The 18691-nt window shown below is 36.0% G+C and overlaps 1 protein-coding gene across 1 annotated transcript in view; it reads right to left on the bottom strand.

The window, feature by feature from the left end:
- Positions 1 to 2670, bottom strand: part of LOC128871113 (serine protease 7) — a 40052-nt gene extending 37382 nt beyond the window's left edge. Inside the window, exon 1 of the mRNA XM_054113304.1 lies at positions 2136 to 2670. Coding sequence (XP_053969279.1) covers positions 2136 to 2238 — 103 coding nt within the window. The 5' untranslated portion in view covers positions 2239 to 2670. The remainder of the gene's footprint in view (positions 1 to 2135) is intronic.
- Between the last annotated feature and the right edge of the window lie 16021 nt (positions 2671 to 18691).

The raw sequence follows: 18691 nt of genomic DNA, 5'->3' as shown, positions 1-18691 counted from the left end.
AAATTAGAAAGCATATTATCAGCTATTAATAAAAAAAAATTAAAATAAGAAAAAAAATTTTAGGTGTCCTGTTTCCACAAAGGGTACACAAAATGTTCATCAACAAATTTTTACAAAAAAAAAACTTTTCTAAAAAAAATGTCTTAGAAATTATAATTTTCCTAAAAAAAAGAAAAAAAAAATTACAAAAATGTTGGAAAGAACCGAATATGTTTCCTTTTAAAAAACTATACCAAAATTGTCGGCTTTGAACTAATCTCAACGTTGTTAAATTTTTCCCCAAAATTTTTGCAGTTTACTTTTTATTTTACTCCAGCCTACAAATAAACCATATTTCGGAAAAATTTTAGGTCATGCCCGAATTACTTGGTTCATGTTGCATGGAATTTCATCAATACTAAAAAATATTTATAATTATCATACCACCGCAGCAGGAAGTATCCTCCCTGAAAAACCTGGAGAAATACTGCGAATTTATTTCCAAACTGAGTGATGCATAGTCTAATTTGAAATGTTGCCCATTTCGAAGTGCAAAACGGAACTCCATATAGTCCGGGATCAAGGGGTCGATTTTGGACTGCGTTTTTATACCCTTAAATTTTTGATTATACTTGTGATTTAGATTTCATGAATAACGAAAGTGAACGTCAGTTGGCGCACCTGCGGTGGGTGTGATTGTGGGATGGTACGAAACGTGTCGAAAAAAAATTTCTACTAACTCATTTTATACCGGCTGAAATTTTTTTCATGTATTGTTGATATTTAGTAGAATTAAAAAAATAGTCAGCTGCGCGGTAGAGGGGGGAAAATACGTCAGCTGAACAGGTGAATTTGTAAAAAAAAATTAAAAGTAAAAATACTTAATGCCGGTTGAAATTTTCAAATATTATAGTATTAATAAATTAAAATGGAAAAATAATCGTCAGCTGATTGTCCGTTGGGGGAAAAGACGTCAGCCGAAGCATTGAAAACTCCGCGCGCCGCCGAGATGTATGAACGCAATGACACATTCTTGCTTCGGCTGACGGTCTTCCCACCGCTATAAACGCAGCTGACCATCAGTATTATATTTTCATATGTGTCCGAAATTATGTAAAAAAAGTTTAATCGGCATAAAGTAGTTTACTTTTTAATTTATTTTACAAGTTCGTATTTTCCCCCCTCTACGGCGCAGCTGACAATTATTTTTTATTCTACTAAATGTCAACAATACACAAAAAAAATTTCAGCCGGTATTAAATGAGTTGTTAAAAATTTTTTTTCGACACGTTTCGCAACATCCCACGCACGTACTCACGCCCCTGGTCCGCGTGATTGTTGGCTTCGTCATCCATTGGATGGACTCTGCCTTTAGTATTGAAATCAGTCAGCATGAAATGATGAGGTCAAAATGACCCCTGGCTCCCGGACTAATAGTATATGGGATCCATTCTATGATATATGGGGTCCATACTGAATTGGGTTCATAAATATCAACAACCTGCTACGACTTTTCGCCTGGTCGTACGAATTTCAACTTTTTGTCACCCTGTAATACAAAAATTGCTTTACCTAATACAAAACAGTCAAAAGACTTTTCTCGAAGCCTAATATCACCTTTAAATTAAAGTATATGGTAAACCCATGCGATGTACACATAGAGAGATATAACTCACTTAAGACATCTAACAGAAAATACTCTCAACTTTTTACTTCATCAAACAAATGTTCAATCTAAGTTCCTTTTTCCTAATAATGTCTATATGTATGTGTGCGAACATAAACGTATGCCTTACTTGCAAATTATTTTCTACCTACTCATAGCCGTTGAACCTGTTGATGCCTCTGTGCTCATGCACTTTATTTTATATGCTATTTTTAAAGTTTTAGCTCTTTGTTGGATTTGTAAGCAACGCCGCACTGCTTAAAATAGCCGCTGAATGTTTAATGCTCCAATTCCCCCTTTAAACACTTGTTACATACTCCCTGCCTCCTGTGGTGACGATGTCACACGCTGTCATATGCTCACTTAAATGGTGCTTACATGGCAGGTTCGTGCGTGTGTATGTGCATACAATCACACTTGTGCGAGTATATGATGAGCATGAATATGAAAAAAATACACTACTACTGTACGCATTGCAGGCGCAACTTACCCTGCGCTGTGGCTGTCGAAAATAACGCAGCGACAAAGGCAAAGAAAAATGGCCATTGAAGCGTGCTAAATTGTGTGGATTTTCCCCTATTGGATATTCGCATTTTGCAGAGGTTGATATTTTTATTTTTATATTTGTATTTGTTTTATTGGGTTTTTATAATTTTTTTATTTTTGTTTTGCGGGCAAACAGAGACACGCAATGGGTCGGGGAACTTCACTTCTATTTTATTTTTCTTCTTTAAAGAGTGTGCGTATATAGATATGTTTGTATGCTATTTTTAGTCTTTTTTCTATTTTGCTTTATTCGAATATATCAATTTCAATTCAATTATTTATCACAACAAATTATCACAAATTCACTATATAATAATTCACGCAATTACTAAAATTGCTGTTGTTTTTGCATATATCTCATTATAATTATTTGATTTATTTGCACTACGACGTTACATAGTAAAATTATATATAAATAATTTTTCGCAATTATTTAAAATGCCTTATAACATTCACCTTAATTCTACATCAACGTTTACTAAGCAACTGAGTCAATGCGAAGACTGACTCTATTTTATAAACTTGTATGTATGTATATATTCAATATTAAACTGACCGATCGACAACGAAATATCATCGGCTCAGCGCAAGCTAAGATAATCAAGACAGACTTGTACTGATAGGCACATATCAATACCGGTCTGTACATGTATGTGTATGCAAGTGATGTACTCATCAGTGCCTACTGTAGCCAAGATGAAATCGCCACAGTTTGCTGGTTTTCCGCCTTCATCCCGCCAAATTTATTGATAACTAAACTTGTCATATTGGCTGGTGTGTTTGTTGTCTTTCTTTTTGTTACTTTTCTGTTTATGTTCTTTCGCTACATCACACACTTACCTTAATGCGTTGAGTGCGAGTTGATGAGCTGCTGCTGCTGCTGCTGAGATTCCTAAAACTCATTACCAGTTCTGAATTGTGTGCGTACACTGAGAAAAATGTTCAACTATTACTTGTTTGCGCAAAAAATGTGAATGATTAACGTGTTTATGGCATCGAATAACGAATTTCTCGTACTAGCGTCTGGAGCAAATTTCTTTAATGGATTACCGCTCATCATAGATATAGTAGGCACTTTGCAGAAGCAGTAAGTATAATTTTTTAATGATTACTGGTAAAAAAAATACATTACCAGTAAACTTTTACTGATTACTGAAAAAAATTCCAGTGAAAATGTTTTTACTGATCACTGGAAAAATTTTCAGTACATATTTCTTAAAAAATATTTTTTTATTGAAAAAAAAATGTTTCACTAAAAAAATAACTTTTTACTGATCACTGGAAAAAATTTTACTGAAAAATATTTTTTTTACTCAAAATTTTACTGAAAAATAATTTTTTCCTGATCACTGGAAAAAATTTCAGTAAAAGTTTGTTAAAAAATTTGTTAAAAAATTTTTACTACTACTGAAAAATATTAATATATATTTAAAAAATATTTTTTTATTGAAAAAAATTTTTTCACTGAAAAAATTATTTTTTACTGATCACTGGAAAAAATTTTACTGAAAATTTTTTACTGAAAAATATTTTTTTTTTTAATTTTTTCCACTGATCACTGGAAAAAATTTTACTGAAAATTTTTTTACTGATTACTGGAAAAAAATATCACTACTACCGTACTCATTATTTCCTTTACTGAAAAAAATTTTTTTTACTGAAAATTTTACTGAAAAAATATTGTTTTACTAATCACTGAAAAAATTTTCAGTTAAAATTTGTTAAAAAATATTTTTTTACTGACAACATTTTTTTCACTGAAAAGTATTTTTTTGCTCATTTTTTACTGATTTCTGGAAAAAATACATTTTACTGATTACTAAAAGAAATGACAGTAAAAGTATTGATGATTTAATTTAACTTGCATTATCAGTATAATATTCACTATTTATTGGTAGGCAATATGTAGTGCACTCTCAACAGGAAAATTAAATCATTTATGTACTCAATAAATACTTTTAAATCTGTCTTATCTTCTTTTTCTCAGAACAAAAAAGGAACGTATGGCACACTTTATACAAAATCGAAAATATTCAGCAAAGCGTGAAATAAAAGTGATGTTAAAATGTGTCTAGTATTATGAACGGGTTGAGATCATCAATACTGGAATTTTTTTTTAATTTTTACAAATGGCGTCGTACGCCAATCATATTTGACACTTGTGGACTAGTCAGCTACAGTATGCAAACAGAAACGCAATGGAGTGCGTAAAGGTCCAAATAAAGATTTCCATCACCTTAAATCATTTTATGTATTGAGGAAAATTTAATCAAAAACAAAATCGATGATTAATTTTGCGCCACCTTGTATTTACTATATGATTGGTCTAATTTATAATTTCTATTCAACCCGAAAAATTGCGAAAAAGAACTTGCACTTGAAGGTGTTTAAATAAAAAAACCAAAAAAATTACTGAATGAAGTTCGGATAATAAAATTCACAATATTTGTTTTTTTCTTAATATTTAAAAAAAATGTTAATAATATTCCCCAAAACAGTTATTAACTAGTGGAAAACAGTATTTAAAACAAAATATATTTATAGATTTTATATTTATAGTTTAGCAAACAATAGTAATCTAGTGAATGGAGTTATAATAATAAAAATTAACAAAAAAATTATTGTATTTGCAAAAATATTTAAAAAATTTTTTTTTTCAATTTTTTTCTTTTATTCACTAAAACTGTTACTCAATTGTGCAAGATAGTATTTAGAACATAATAATTTTATAGATTTTATATTGATATTTTACAAAAAAATCCACTCTTGAAAATTCATAATTCAACAAATAATAATCATCCAGTGAGTGGAGTTGTAATAGGAAAATTTTAAAAAATAATTCTTTCGAAGAGGATTTGGAACTTTTTTTTACAATATATTACAAAGTAAAATGTTAAGAAATAGTTCCTCATCAAGTTGATCTCCTTGCCGCGGGGATGAGGCTGAAGTGTTGGTTCAACCCCCACATCATGGAGGTTAACCCACCATGAACTAAGAGGGAAGCTCCCTATGGGTATTGGTTAGCCATCCATCCGCTGAAAGGCGGTGGCCCTTCAATCACCATGCGGAGATTACCGTACCGACGATCCCACTGTTACAATTGGCGCCGGTTAGCACGAGAAAGAAACAACTGGCGCGCTTTGTTAAACACGGCCAAAATCGCGTAAGCGGTTATCGCGCCAATTAAGAAGAAGATGATCCCACTGTTACTCCTTAGCCTGGTATCCTATCATTTCCTTCCCATGCCCCCCTAATCCAGGGTGATACGCGTCACCGTGCCCAATGGATGTTTTGCAGCCAGGGGTATCCGGCTGTATTCTAACGGCGCCCTCCTGAAACTGGGTCACCTCAGGAGGTACAATGACCTTGCCATGGTAGAGGGGACTGCCATGACCGACGTTTCCCCACGTCCCCCGCCACGTCGAGTGGGTACCTGGCCATCGCGACATTGAGAGTAACTGCAGAGCCGTTGAACTAGCGAGACTCGGCACCAAGTTAAACTATGAGTACGCAGCCAATGACATAGGCATACCCTTACAAACATATCTACATATCCTTGGAGAAAGCGTAAGGAAAGCAAACGAAAGATGGCGAGCCACCTGCAAACTCGCCCATCAACTGTGGCCGCCTCTCAATGCTAAACGCACAGAATCTTTGCTAAGCCAAAATAAGCACAGTCTTAGTACACTGATTTCAGTCATAACGGGAGTGTGTCCCACAGGATAACCGCTTCAACCTAACCTAACCTAAGAAATAGTTCTTTAGAAGAGGATTTTTTAAACATTTTTTGTTTTCTTTATTCACTAAAACAGTTACTCAATTCGGCAAGACACTATTCAGAAGAAAATAATTTCGCAAATTTTATATTCATACTTAACAAAAATATTAAGGATTTTTTTAGATAGATATACTCTTTATTTCCTTGTGATTTGTGCACTAACAATGATGATAAAAAAGTAATATAATAATAATAGATAATTTAAATTTATTTAATCTGAGTATTTAAAAATCAAAACTTCCAAATAATTTAATTACTTAGTCCAATTAGATTTGATTTCATTTTCGTAACTCATCTTGACTTTTTTCTGGTCGAGCTGTATAGCGATTAGTCAAAAATCAACCTACCATAACGAACTTATGAAACTAGAGCTCTAAAATTCTTAAGTTTCAAGCTTACTACGATTTTCTCAGCGAACCTTCAGCTGCGTTGAGTCTTGACTAACTTACCCTTAGACACCCTGATACCCTGATCTAATTGGTACGCAGTTGCCTAGCCTATAAAGAGTTCTTAATCTGGGCACTTTTTGTAAGAAAAATTCAAATTGATAACAAGCAATACTATAGCCAGTTTATTTCAATAAATTCAAATTGAGAATTTTTATGAGTTTTTTAAGCTTTTAATTTGAATTCAAATTAACAAAAGCGGTTGTGCATAGGGCAATGTATGGGACATATAATGCAAAGTAATAAATGATTCATGGTGAGAAACTGGATTTACATTCTCTCGACACAAAATGCATTGTTTTCTGTACTTTTTTTAAGTTAATAAGAAATTAATTGGTAGGTATTTGCGCATGATACTTTGCGTTTTCTACATAGAAACATGCACACGCTAGACCTACTTGTATTACACACAAAATTATTTTATTTATTTATTTTTTTTTTTGGCACATTAGTATCTTGTATTCGCACATGTGCCTGGGATAATTTTGTCAACCTGAGATTTTTAATTTCTTTGCACTTTGCGTTTGTTCTTTTCTGGTTATCTCTGTTTATATTGGGATCTTCCCAAACACTAATTACTTGTTTTTTTTTCTTTTTTTGTTAAGCATTTCACGCCTGTACATCACTTCGATTTCAAACTGGTTCCATTTCGTGCGCTTCCCTTCATGCACACTTGCGTGAAATTTATCAATGTCATCGCTGTTGTTAAAAGCATTTTATTATCTTCACGGGGGAAAAATGTGTGTTTATTGTGCTTCTGAGAAAAAGTTTGCACACTTGGTACGTTACTCTGATCGATCTGTGACCTGTGCAAAAATTACAGTTGACTGATTAATTGATACGCGCAATGAATGGCAGATACTCCGCTTATAAAAGTTGTGATTATAAAATTCTTGTATTTAATGTAATAACAGCTTCTCTGCTAACAAAACAAATTAAAATTATTCTTTTCTTTTTGCATTTTTGTTATTGAGATGGAATGCCACATGCTGAAATTTGATTTCTTAAAGTAATGTTGACGAACCTTCCTTCGAGAAAGTCTTCAGCGCTTGCTTGGCACTGGCTTATATACCACGCTCGTGGAGGATGGTGAGGGTCGCTTTCATCTCTAAGGTTGGCTGAGATGACTACACCAGCCCCAAAAGCATTAGACTCATCAGCATGACTTCTTTCACGCTGAAAAATCTTGATCGATTAGTGGAATTGTATATACGTCAGAAGTGGCTGAAGGTTGACCCTCTTTCTCCATTTCGGCACTGCAAAACCTTGTTGTTAGAATAAAGCTAGCCATCGACAGGAGGGACTGCGCTATAGGCATTCATTTTGGATATAAAGGGGCCGTTTGATAATGCCACTTTTGACGACATGTGTGCTGGTAGGCATGGCGTAGACCGGGTGCTAGTGAATTGGATTTGTTCTATACTAGCCCAAAGAATCGTCACGGTGCGAGTAGAGGAAGATCTGCTGGTGTCAGCCGGAGTTAATAGAGGCTACCTCCAAGGTGGTGTGCTGCCTCCATTGCTCCATTGATCGATCCTCTGCTCACCACATTCAATGATGCTAGAATCTATGCACAAGCATATGCGGACGACGTTGCCTATTTAGAAACAGACCCTCCGCTTATGAATATGTGTAGAAAAGTGCAGAAAACTGTGGATATTATTGACACTTGGTGCTGTGCAAATGGGCTATCGGCAAACCTTACCAAGACCGGTATTATCCTCTCACCAGAAGCTAAAAGAGTCAGAGTCCAGCTATCGAAAGAAATCAAATATCTTGGAGTAATCCGCGATAGTAAACTCCTTTGCAAGTCACACGTTGACACATCCAAAACACGGACGGCCTTCTGACAGTGCAAGGTTATCTTTGGGAAAACGTGGCGTCTTTCTCCTAGCAAGATCCTATGGATCGACACAGTGTATCAGTGGTCTGGTTGAGTGGACTCTCTCTGGTGGAAGTCCGGAAACTTTATTCGGGCTACAACGCACTGTGGCGATCTGTTGCACCCGAGCTTTTCCGGCATTAAATGTCCTGGTTAATCTAAAACCACTTGTTGTTTTCATCCAAAAAAAACCTTGAAAATCATCTGCGGGCTGAACCACGATAGGAACTAGTTGGGCCCTTTTCCGGCATTGGACAACAAAGAAGGCCTAGATTCGATTCAACGATTCTCTCCATGCCACTTGACTCCATGCCATCAGGAGTCGTACTTGAAAAGAGATATAGTGTGGTCCTGCCAGAGGCTTACTTCTGGTCAAGCTCTGGAAATGAGCTCGGCAAACCCTGCTTTCACATTTTCGCGGATGGCTCCAGGATCGATCACAGTTGCGCCTCTGGTGTCTACGTGGAATCCAGCAGAAGAAAACTTTACTTTGCTCAAGGAATGTACGCATCTGTGTTTCAAGCGGTATGTATGCTGTTCAAGAAGCAACTAACTTTTTAGAAAACAGGTGGAGAGCCGCTCATGCCCTTGCACAGCCCTCCAATCACTTCAAGGGTAGCTGAGCTCTGTAAATCTAAGCTGAACCACGTCGGGTAACGAGACCTCTGACTCTTTAGCTAGGATGGGCTCTGATACCAACTTCTTTGGCCCGAAGCCCATTCTGCCATTCCCTTCTGCAGCCAACAAAGCCACGGTTAGCAAACGGGTTAATTCAATCCACAAGTAAGCTTAGCAGGCGAGAGAGGCTGCAGATGGGTAAAACTGATGTTACCAGTCATGTCTGGCTGACTGTCGTAAATCCTCCTGTCATTAAGTAGAAGGGACTGTGGGCAGCTGGTTGGACAGATGATGCGCCACTTTCTATGGACGAAGCACGTGTCCACAGCATACTCTGTCCAGCATGCGGAGAGGAGGATGAGACATCGGACCATGAGACCGGGGTGTCTGCCCGGCATTCGCTCGAATCAGGCCTGGCACTGGTATTTCGCACTGATGTATTAAGAAGGGACCACTTTGGTTTCTTGGCATCACAAGATCTACACAGATTTCTTCGGAGGTCGGATGGATTTAAAGAAAATTAAAAAGGGCGTGAGTGCAGTCTTGTTGTTGTCTGAGTGTTGCACTTACAAGTTGCCCCGACAAAAAAACAACCCATTCAAGCAAACTGAGTACGCTGATAAACGGTGATTTTATAAAAGTAGATATAATAGTCATAATCCTCAATTGCATTTTAACTACCTTGTCTACTGTTCATCCGTCAACTGTTGCGGTCCAATGATGTTATTCATCGGGAAGTTTTGTATGTAACATTTTAAATGCCTTGCTCCTTTTACATATTAATTTTAAATGCTATAATAATGGTTAATTTTTTTTTGTAATTTTGTTTATATAAATTTAATATTTGTTTAATGAACTAGAATAATTTGTTTAGAAGTTTTGTTGCTTTTAGCTAAAGAAAATGGGGCTTTTGAAAACTTAAACACCAAAAAAAAAAGAGAGGACTGTGGTATTAAAACGACACCAGATGCTAATTAAATCTATACGAGTCCAGAAAACACAGCCACTTAATCAAAAACAAAATCTTTTTTTCTGCATCTCAAAACCAATCAGCGATTTTTAATAAATTCGCAGTGGTCTTAACAAATATTTCACACTTTTACTATTTTATTAAATATTTTATTAAAAATTCCAAACTAAAATTGCTTGAATTGCCAAAATGAAGTAGAATAAATAGCTTGTATGTGTGTGCAAATGTGTTTCTTCCATGAAAAATCTCCTCCGTTCGGAGGTGGCTTAAAAACAAAAAAAAAAATATCAATGTGAAAAAACATCAATAAATGAGTGTAATCGCCAATTGTATAAATAAACGGTTTTTGTATTCGAATAAATGCCCACCGACCATGGTCTCCTCTCTTTTTGTGGACTTCATATGAAGTCATTATCACTGCTCGATTACTGGAAATTTTCCTTTTATCTCCACCAGAGACTGCATTGCTTTCGATGCTATGCTCAATCAGGCATTCAAAAGTATTTTAAGAACCACAAAAATAATATGAATTTTATTCGTAAATTGCAGATTTATTGCCACAGCTATGCGCACATTCTTCGCACTCTCATCAGTCAAACAGCCAATGGCTCTGATGAATGTGATTCGAAATGAATTCCATTCCAAACTGGTAAACTGGTATTGCTCACTGACATTTAAAACATTTATATACGAGTACATATATACATGCATACATAAATATATTGAATTTAAAATATCTGCACTCCTCGCTGGCTATACGATTCGTCGAAAATCAGCTGAGTTCAAGCCAGCCGTCCAAGCGGTCTTTGGTAGGAATACAAGCGAGTTGCAAATAAACTTAATTAGCTGCTTGAAATTCTTTCCGAAGTTCATTGGCCAATTAGACGAATGTGCTAGCTAATTGTGTGCGTCTGTACTGCGAAGCAGGCGTTATGAATGGACTCCAGCCATGGTGGTTGCCATTGCGCTGTATTTTGTGTAAGGTAGTGGGGTATTAAGTACTGAAATTTTAAGAATTTTAAGACATGGACGGCTTATAAGAAATTTTGTAATTTATATTAAACACATTTTTTTTAATATTTTGTACCTCAGTTGAGAAAGTTGAGGAAATAAATTACCCGCTAAGTGGCGTTAAAATCAAGGTATTTTTGAAAAATCTGACCAACCAGCCAATTAGATTAGAGCTTTAGATTAGAACACACATTTGGATGATTATTTTCACAAAAAAATCCTAAATTTTGCGATATGTTGTCCCAAAGATAAACAATTTGTAATAATTTTGTTTGTATTATTTATCGGGTAAAATTGTATGCTTGACCCTTTTAAGTTTGAAATAGACTTCCGAGATCGCTTTTTCTTTCATAGATTACATCCTTACAAAGGGTTTTTTGAATAGTCCGCTATTTCGGTAGATGTCACTTTTGAAGCTGTCATTTTTTGATATTTGGCAAGTAGAAACTACACCATTAAAAAAATGGAACGATATACGCTAGAACAACGCATTGAAATTATTAAAATGCACTATAAAAATGTTGACAATTTGGCAGACAGTTCGAAAAACTCGGACATTTTTGGGTCATCGTGAAGCACCTTGTCGGACCGCAATACAGAAATTGATGAAAAAATTCGAGCTGTTGGGACAAGATAGTGATATGAAGAATAAAACCCGTGCACATCGCTCAAGAATAGCCGAAAATATTGCTGTTGTGGCCAAAAATGTTGGTTTGGAAATTATTTGTCCATTCTTCGTCGTTCTTTGGAACTAGGCATTCCACAAACGTCATTACAACGTATTTTGTATAAAGATTTGGGTCTTAAGGCTTATAAAGTCCAGTTAACACAAGAACTCAAGTCGGCCGATCATCAACAACATCGTGTCTTTGCTGATTGGGTCGTTGAAATGCATGAAAATGATCCAGAATTCCATCGAAAAATCATCTCGAGCGATGAGGCCCATTTCCACCTCGGTGGCTTCGTCAACAAGCAAAATTGTCAAATCTGGGGCTCATAATATCTAAGAGTTTTTGAAGAAAAGCCTCTCTATTCTCAACGTGTGCCTGTTTGGTGCGATTTATGGACCGGCGGAGTCGTCGTACGGTGAATGGATTGCGCTATCGAGAGATAATCAACAATTTTTTATGGCCGGAATTGGATGGTATTGATTTGGACAACGTTTATATTCAACAAGACGGCGCTACGTGCCACAGAAGCAACGAAACGAGTGATCTTTTACGGGAATAGTTTCCGGACCGTGTTATATCTCGAAGAGGTGATCACAATTGGCCACCGAGTTCTTGTGAGGTAACACCTTGGGACTTTTTTCTTTGGGGCCACGTGAAATATCTACGCCAACAGCCCAGGGTCGATTCAATACCTCAAAGATGGAATTCGTGAGGCTATCGAGGACATAGGGCAGCCACTGTGCAATTCGGTTATGGAAAATTTCATGAAAAGGATATTATCCTGTAAGCGTGATCGTGGTGGTCATTGGTGTCTTCCTCTTTATAATGAAATAAACATCCAATCAATATATTAAAAAATACCAAAATAACACCTCTTATTGGAAAACCCTTAATTAAAAGAGTTTTAAATAACATCACCACATTTTGAAAACTCTGCCCCAAAAGTTGATAAAAATCCACATGTTTCGATGTCTTTTAAAATTTGAAATGTAATGAGACAAGTTGCAAAAAAAAAAATTGAACTACAGCAGAAAGTAATACATTAGATATTGAGGCGTAGGCGAAATTGTTGTTCTCATAAACTCTTCTTTCAAATATTTAAAAATACAGTTATCTATCGTAAAATGCCATTAGTGAATTAGGATTTTTTTTTTAATTTCGATTTTTTTAAACCATTAATTGTGGGTTTTTTTCTCGAAAATCTGAAAAATATTCCCAAGGCCGCCATATTGTTAATTTTAAAAAAAGCTTCGATCAGGCACGAGATTATCTATTAATAAAATTAATTTCTCTGGTCCGATTGAAGGAATCTCCAAGGACTTGTGATGATCACCGCAAGGGCCTTCTGGAGAAACGGGCTCCACGCAAACAGCGATAACTTTTACAATTATTGTTATTTCTTTTTTGAAAATTTGCTTAAATCAAGTCGAAACATGGTGTATTAACGCTATGCTTTTATTTTTGTAAAATAAAGCAATTGACTAGCAAAACAAAATTAGTGAAAATCATCATTTTTTCGGGCCTCTGACTACTCCTAACCCCTTAAATCAACGCGATTTTTTAACCTTCGACTTTTGAAAGCCACACTTTATTTAATGGGAAATAAAACGACACACCTGAAAGCTTTATAAAAAATTTTTGATTTTTAAATTAAATAAGAAGATACAAATTGTCAAAACTTTTGAATAAGTCGCTGTGCTATAATTATTTACCCAATTGTAGTTAACACCACAGATAAACTCGCAACCATCACCGAGTTTAAGATAAAATTATGTCTAACAAATTGGGAAAGCACTTGAACTGTTAACGCCCTTTCTTTTATAAAAATATATTTACTGTCAATTGTTCATTTCTCTTGTTCTGAGTAAAAACGAACTCCGGATACGCCTATAATTCCATCCTTATTATATGGACGGAAACTTATATGGAGTCGAAACTAATACGATGGACGCTTTTATGGCTATACCTGTGGCTAAACAAAAAAACCAAAAACGAGTTCCTTCTACTAGCTTCCAGTATTCGCCATCGCTAAAACTACAACGGGGCAAAAAATTATTAATAATCCAAATTTGTTTTTGAATAACCTTTTACTAAATAAAACAAATATTTTGAGTGATGGAAATCTTTATTTTATTATTATTTATTATATATTGCTTGTCTGTTTGTATACAGGGTGCGCTATCTTTTATGCCGGTATGAAAATATTGAATAATTTTGAACAAAAAAAAAACTGATTTTTATAATTGAGGTATTTTTATTTGGTTTGGTTATTTACAATTTATTAAAACTATTTTTTGAATACAATATCAATCAAGTGGCCACCTTTATTGCCACCTTTTTTCTGCGTTTGGCCTCACCTTGTGAAGCATTTCGGGTTTTATAGCGTAGTTTGCCTTAAGCTGGTCAATAGTCTGCGGCCTGTTGGCGTAAACCTTACTTTTCAGATAACCCCACAAAAAGAAGTGCGGGGGGTCGAGTCCAGTCGATGTCGCCTCTTTTTGACACTAGACGTCCCGGAAATTTTCGTTGCAGAAATTCAATTGTTGCATTCGCTGTGTGGCATGGCGCGCCGTCTTGTTGAAACCCGTAACCGTCTAAGCCTTTCTCACGCATTTGCGGGCAAACATAATGAGCCAACATCCATCGATCTCGGATTCCATCGACCGTTTCGCTTTCTCGTTAAAAATATGGCCCATTAATGATTTTGGCGCACCCGGTCACGCAATGGCATTTCATGGATCTCATGTGGATTCTCAGTTCCCCAAATGCGGCAATTTTGTTTATTCACGCTGCCAGAGAGGTTAAAATGTGTCTCGTCAGTCATTAAAATTTGCTTCCAAAAATTGGGTTCAATGTCAACCATTCGAGCTTCGACTGTTTGGCCGTATTCCAAGCGACGTGAATGGCAATATTCGTCTGTCGGCAATATGTTTTGTGCCAATTGCACTTTATACGGAAACAAATTTAAATCATCCTTTAAAAAGCGCCGCATTGTGGTTTCACTGACGCCAAAATGATGAGCGCGACGACGATTTTGCGCCACCCTGTAAAAATAAATAAATAATTGGCGCGTACACTTCTGTTAGGTGTTTGGCCGAGCTCCTCCTCCTATTTGTGGTGTGCATCTTGATGTTGTTCCACAAATGGAGGGGCCTACAGTTTCAAGCCGACTCCGAACGGCAGATATTTTTATGAGAAGCTTTTTCATGGCAGAAATACACTCGCAGGTTTGCCATTGCTTGCCGAGGGGCGACCGCTATTAGAAAAAATATTTTTATTAATTTTGCTTTCACCGAGATTCGAACCAACGACCTCTGTGTGAATTCCGAATGGTAATCACGCACCAACCCATTCGGCTACGGCAACCGCCCTGTACTTCGCCAAAAACACTAAAAAATGTTGTCATTTATTCGATCTCTATCCTTACATCACTTTTTAGCAGAGGCTAGCAATGAAGAAAATAAAGCGAAGAACATAAGTCAGCTGTATTTGTCATACATGCAGCTGAAATTCCGATTCTAGCGTAAAAACTTAAAAAGCTGTGAAAATGGCGATGAGAAAAAGATGTCGCTAAAAAAATTATTAAAAAAAAATCGATATTTATATTGCTACTTATTTAAAATGATCGATTATATAAAGAACACCTTTTAAATAATAGGATATAATGGAAAACTGTAGCGGTGAGAGAGTGACAAAAAAATATTATTTATTTATTAAAATTAATTACAATTTAAAATTTACAGTTAATGAAAGCACTAAATGCCAGGGCTATCGGCTTCGAAAAATATCATAAAAATTCTTTCAATATTTGGAGGAAAACAAGGATATTTAATATTTTCCAGATAATAACTTAATAATATTCCTTAACTTTTTTTATTTTCGCCAATACTTACTCGAACAGTGGAACTATCTAAACGAGAAATTTTGGTTCCAATAACCAGCTCAATAATTTAGTATCAAAGAAATAAATTAGCCCGCATACTTTTCAGTAAATGGTTTTAGTTAATATTTTTTTTTTTATTGAAAGAAACTAAAATTATGGTTTGTTATGGCATTATCGAAATTGAAAAGGTAAAAAATTCTTCACTAGATTTTGACTCATTTAGAATTGTTATTAGAACATTGTCTATCTAAAGTGGAATAGAGCTTCAAATTAGCAGAGAAGTGCAAAATCATACCTTCCTCTTTTTCCTCTAGAAAGTCTCTGCAGAAGTCATTTGCCTGACCGCCCATTTTCAGGACCGACACGCTGCCTATTTTATCTAATCAGAGAAATCGAGTGCGTTTAGCATTGTGACTGGGTGACAATTATCAGATGATTCTATACATAGGTGGGTTCAGTATGCCAGCTTTTGTTCACTATTCATCCAAATTTCTCAAAAATAAGTAGCTTGCTTCTTTGTAAAAGTATAGCTATATTTTTGTCTATGCTTCCGTTAGGAGGTTTGGTGCCGAGCCTCGCTGGTTTACTGACCTATAACTCCATTCGATGTCCCCTTGGGGTTACTCTTCTATCTGGCTAAGAGATGTGCTTTGGACTGCTTTGCGAGGGATTTTAGGTTTAAGTATTTGTTTATAGAGAAGTATTTAATTTTAAGTAGATAAAGCGGATCGGTTACGCAGTCTTGTCATTTCCTCCATTTAACACCAACTTCAAATGCTTTTATATGGAAGAAAGACTCAACAGAAAATTTTTTTTAAAATCAACACGATTTTTGAACCACTTAAAACTTGTACTTTGTTACATCTTATTTCAGTGGAAATTTTTTTTTCAGTTTTTTTTTACAAATTTTTTTTCCAAAATTGTACTAAGGAAAAAATTTTTAATTTTGTTGAAAATTTGCCGAATTTCACAAAGTTCATACAAAGTTCGAAACTTGGCTTTATATGCTTCAAGTTGTAGTATGAACTTTATGATTTATTCTGACGCTGCCCGTAAAAGATTGACACTTACACCCATTGTTGGGTATTTGGCCAAGCTGCCCCTCTAATTTGTGGTGTACATTTTGCTATTTTTCTATAAACAAAGGGGTTTACTATTTCATGCCACCTCCAAACGGCTGATGGTTGTTTAAGAGCATATTTTTTCATTGCAGAAATACATTCGAAGGCTTGTAATTACCAGACAATCATTTTGGTGTTTCATACTTACAGTGGATTGAGAAGTCGGATCCTACAGAATAATACTCGTAGTCATTCACATGCCCATACAGCTGCGGCGCTCGCCGCTCTGTTTAGCTGGCTAGTATCCCGCCAAATCTGAGCATTGCATATTCCTCTACTGAAGTTCCATTACATTCAACTTCACAAGGTGGCTACTTCATAGACTATTTCAAAAGAGATATATTTTCCATAGCATTACCTACATAAAACTTACGTAATAAAATATTAAATAAAATCAAATTGGTTTTATTTATTTCGCTTTCTTACTAAATGATTCAACTTGCCAAAAAGTCAACTCACACAAACCAGTTGGGCAGCTGATTGGCCAATGTTGGCTGATAAGTGTAAATGATGTTTCTTTTGAAAAGTTTTTATATGACTTGGCAACCCTACTATGTAACTACATTGCAACCACTACTTCAATGCCAGCTACAGCTGTTGCCATTTCCGCAACTATTCACTTACTTCGCCATCAGCATTGAAAGTCTGCCGTTGCTTTCGCCGGAGGTCAGTGCAAGAGAAAAGAAAACAAAAATGCCGCTAAAAAGGATTGAAGTAGTCTTAGGAGTCTGCGAGCTTGTAGAATCAGAAACGCGTGCGAAAACTTTTTGGCCAGTCATTAACATTTAAACAAAATTTTCAAATGGAATGAAAACGAACGCGCTATTCGCCATTAAACTACACTTAAGAGAAGGTGGCGATGGTGTTGGCGTAGCTACTACATAGTATTTACCTACATAGTATTTACCTACATAATAGGTGCTTCGTATATACATAGGTATGTATGATACTTATGTGTGTATGTGTGTGTGCTTGAGTATGCTTGCGCTAGTGGACTCGTGCGTTTGTGGTGTTGCTAATTGCTGCCATAAATATTTTTGTTAAACTCGTAACACAATCAAAAAAATTAAATAATTCCAAAAATATACACACACACATATACAATGTGGTAGTTGCAGCTAGTAGAAGTCGGAATGAAAAATATGTTGCAAACATATTTATGTAGTTGGTTATGCATGATGGTTTGTGTGCGGCAAAGAGTTAATTTGTCAAACAGCAAAGAACAAATACATCATAGAACTGCTAAATTACTCGTATATAAAAAATATTTCAGTCCATTTCCAATCTACGTACTCGTCCATGCACCGGGTGTTCCCAACAAGCGCATGTTTTAAAAAATTAAATAAAATTATGGCTTTTTTTTAGAAAAAACCGAGAGTTCGTATTAAATAGAAAAACACAAATAAGAAATATTGAGAGCCAAGAAGTCAGTTCGGTGAGAACAGAGCAGCTGAGTAGAAGGCGCTGAGTTGATTAGACCACCACAGACACTTGAGTCATTGATTCGGAACGAGGTACTACTTGGTGTTGAAACACAAGAAGACAAGCTAATAACATGAAGCTGGATATGGTGGACCGAGACGTTGGTGAATAGAATTGGTCCTTTTTATGGATGCAGTTCCCGACGTAATATAGAAAGTAATCCCAGAAAGGGTGTCTCCCCAGAAGAAAAGGATAGATAGTTTTACTGTCTACATCACTCAACGCCGAAAGTCGCTGTAAGTGCGAAGGCGTTTTGAACCTTACCCTACACAAAAAAACAAAAAACAGCTGCTGCAGAAAGAACTCGAAGCAATACCCCTTCACATCTCTTGAATGCCTAACGGACAATGTCCATAAAGGACACTCGCAAAATTCGAAAGTTATATCTTTATTAGCATTAGAAGTTCTAGTGCCTGCGATGTACCCATGGCCCGAGAGATCTCGGAACTTTGCACGTTTATACATTTTCCCAGCGCGCACTGAGTTGACGTGCAGCCGGGCTTTACAGGAGCAGACCACCGATTTTTAAGGAAACCCCAGTCCTCTCAGTTCGCGGGGAAACCATCTCGAGGGTCAAAAGGGACAGACCAGCTCATCCGTCCAGCAATTTTCTGCTGTGCCACCGTAACCAGGAACCC

The sequence above is a fragment of the Anastrepha ludens genome, chromosome 2 (genome assembly GCF_028408465.1).
Source record: "Anastrepha ludens isolate Willacy chromosome 2, idAnaLude1.1, whole genome shotgun sequence".
In the NCBI taxonomy this organism is placed as follows: Eukaryota; Metazoa; Arthropoda; class Insecta; order Diptera; family Tephritidae; genus Anastrepha; species Anastrepha ludens.
This window is presented reverse-complemented; position numbering and strand designations above follow the sequence as displayed.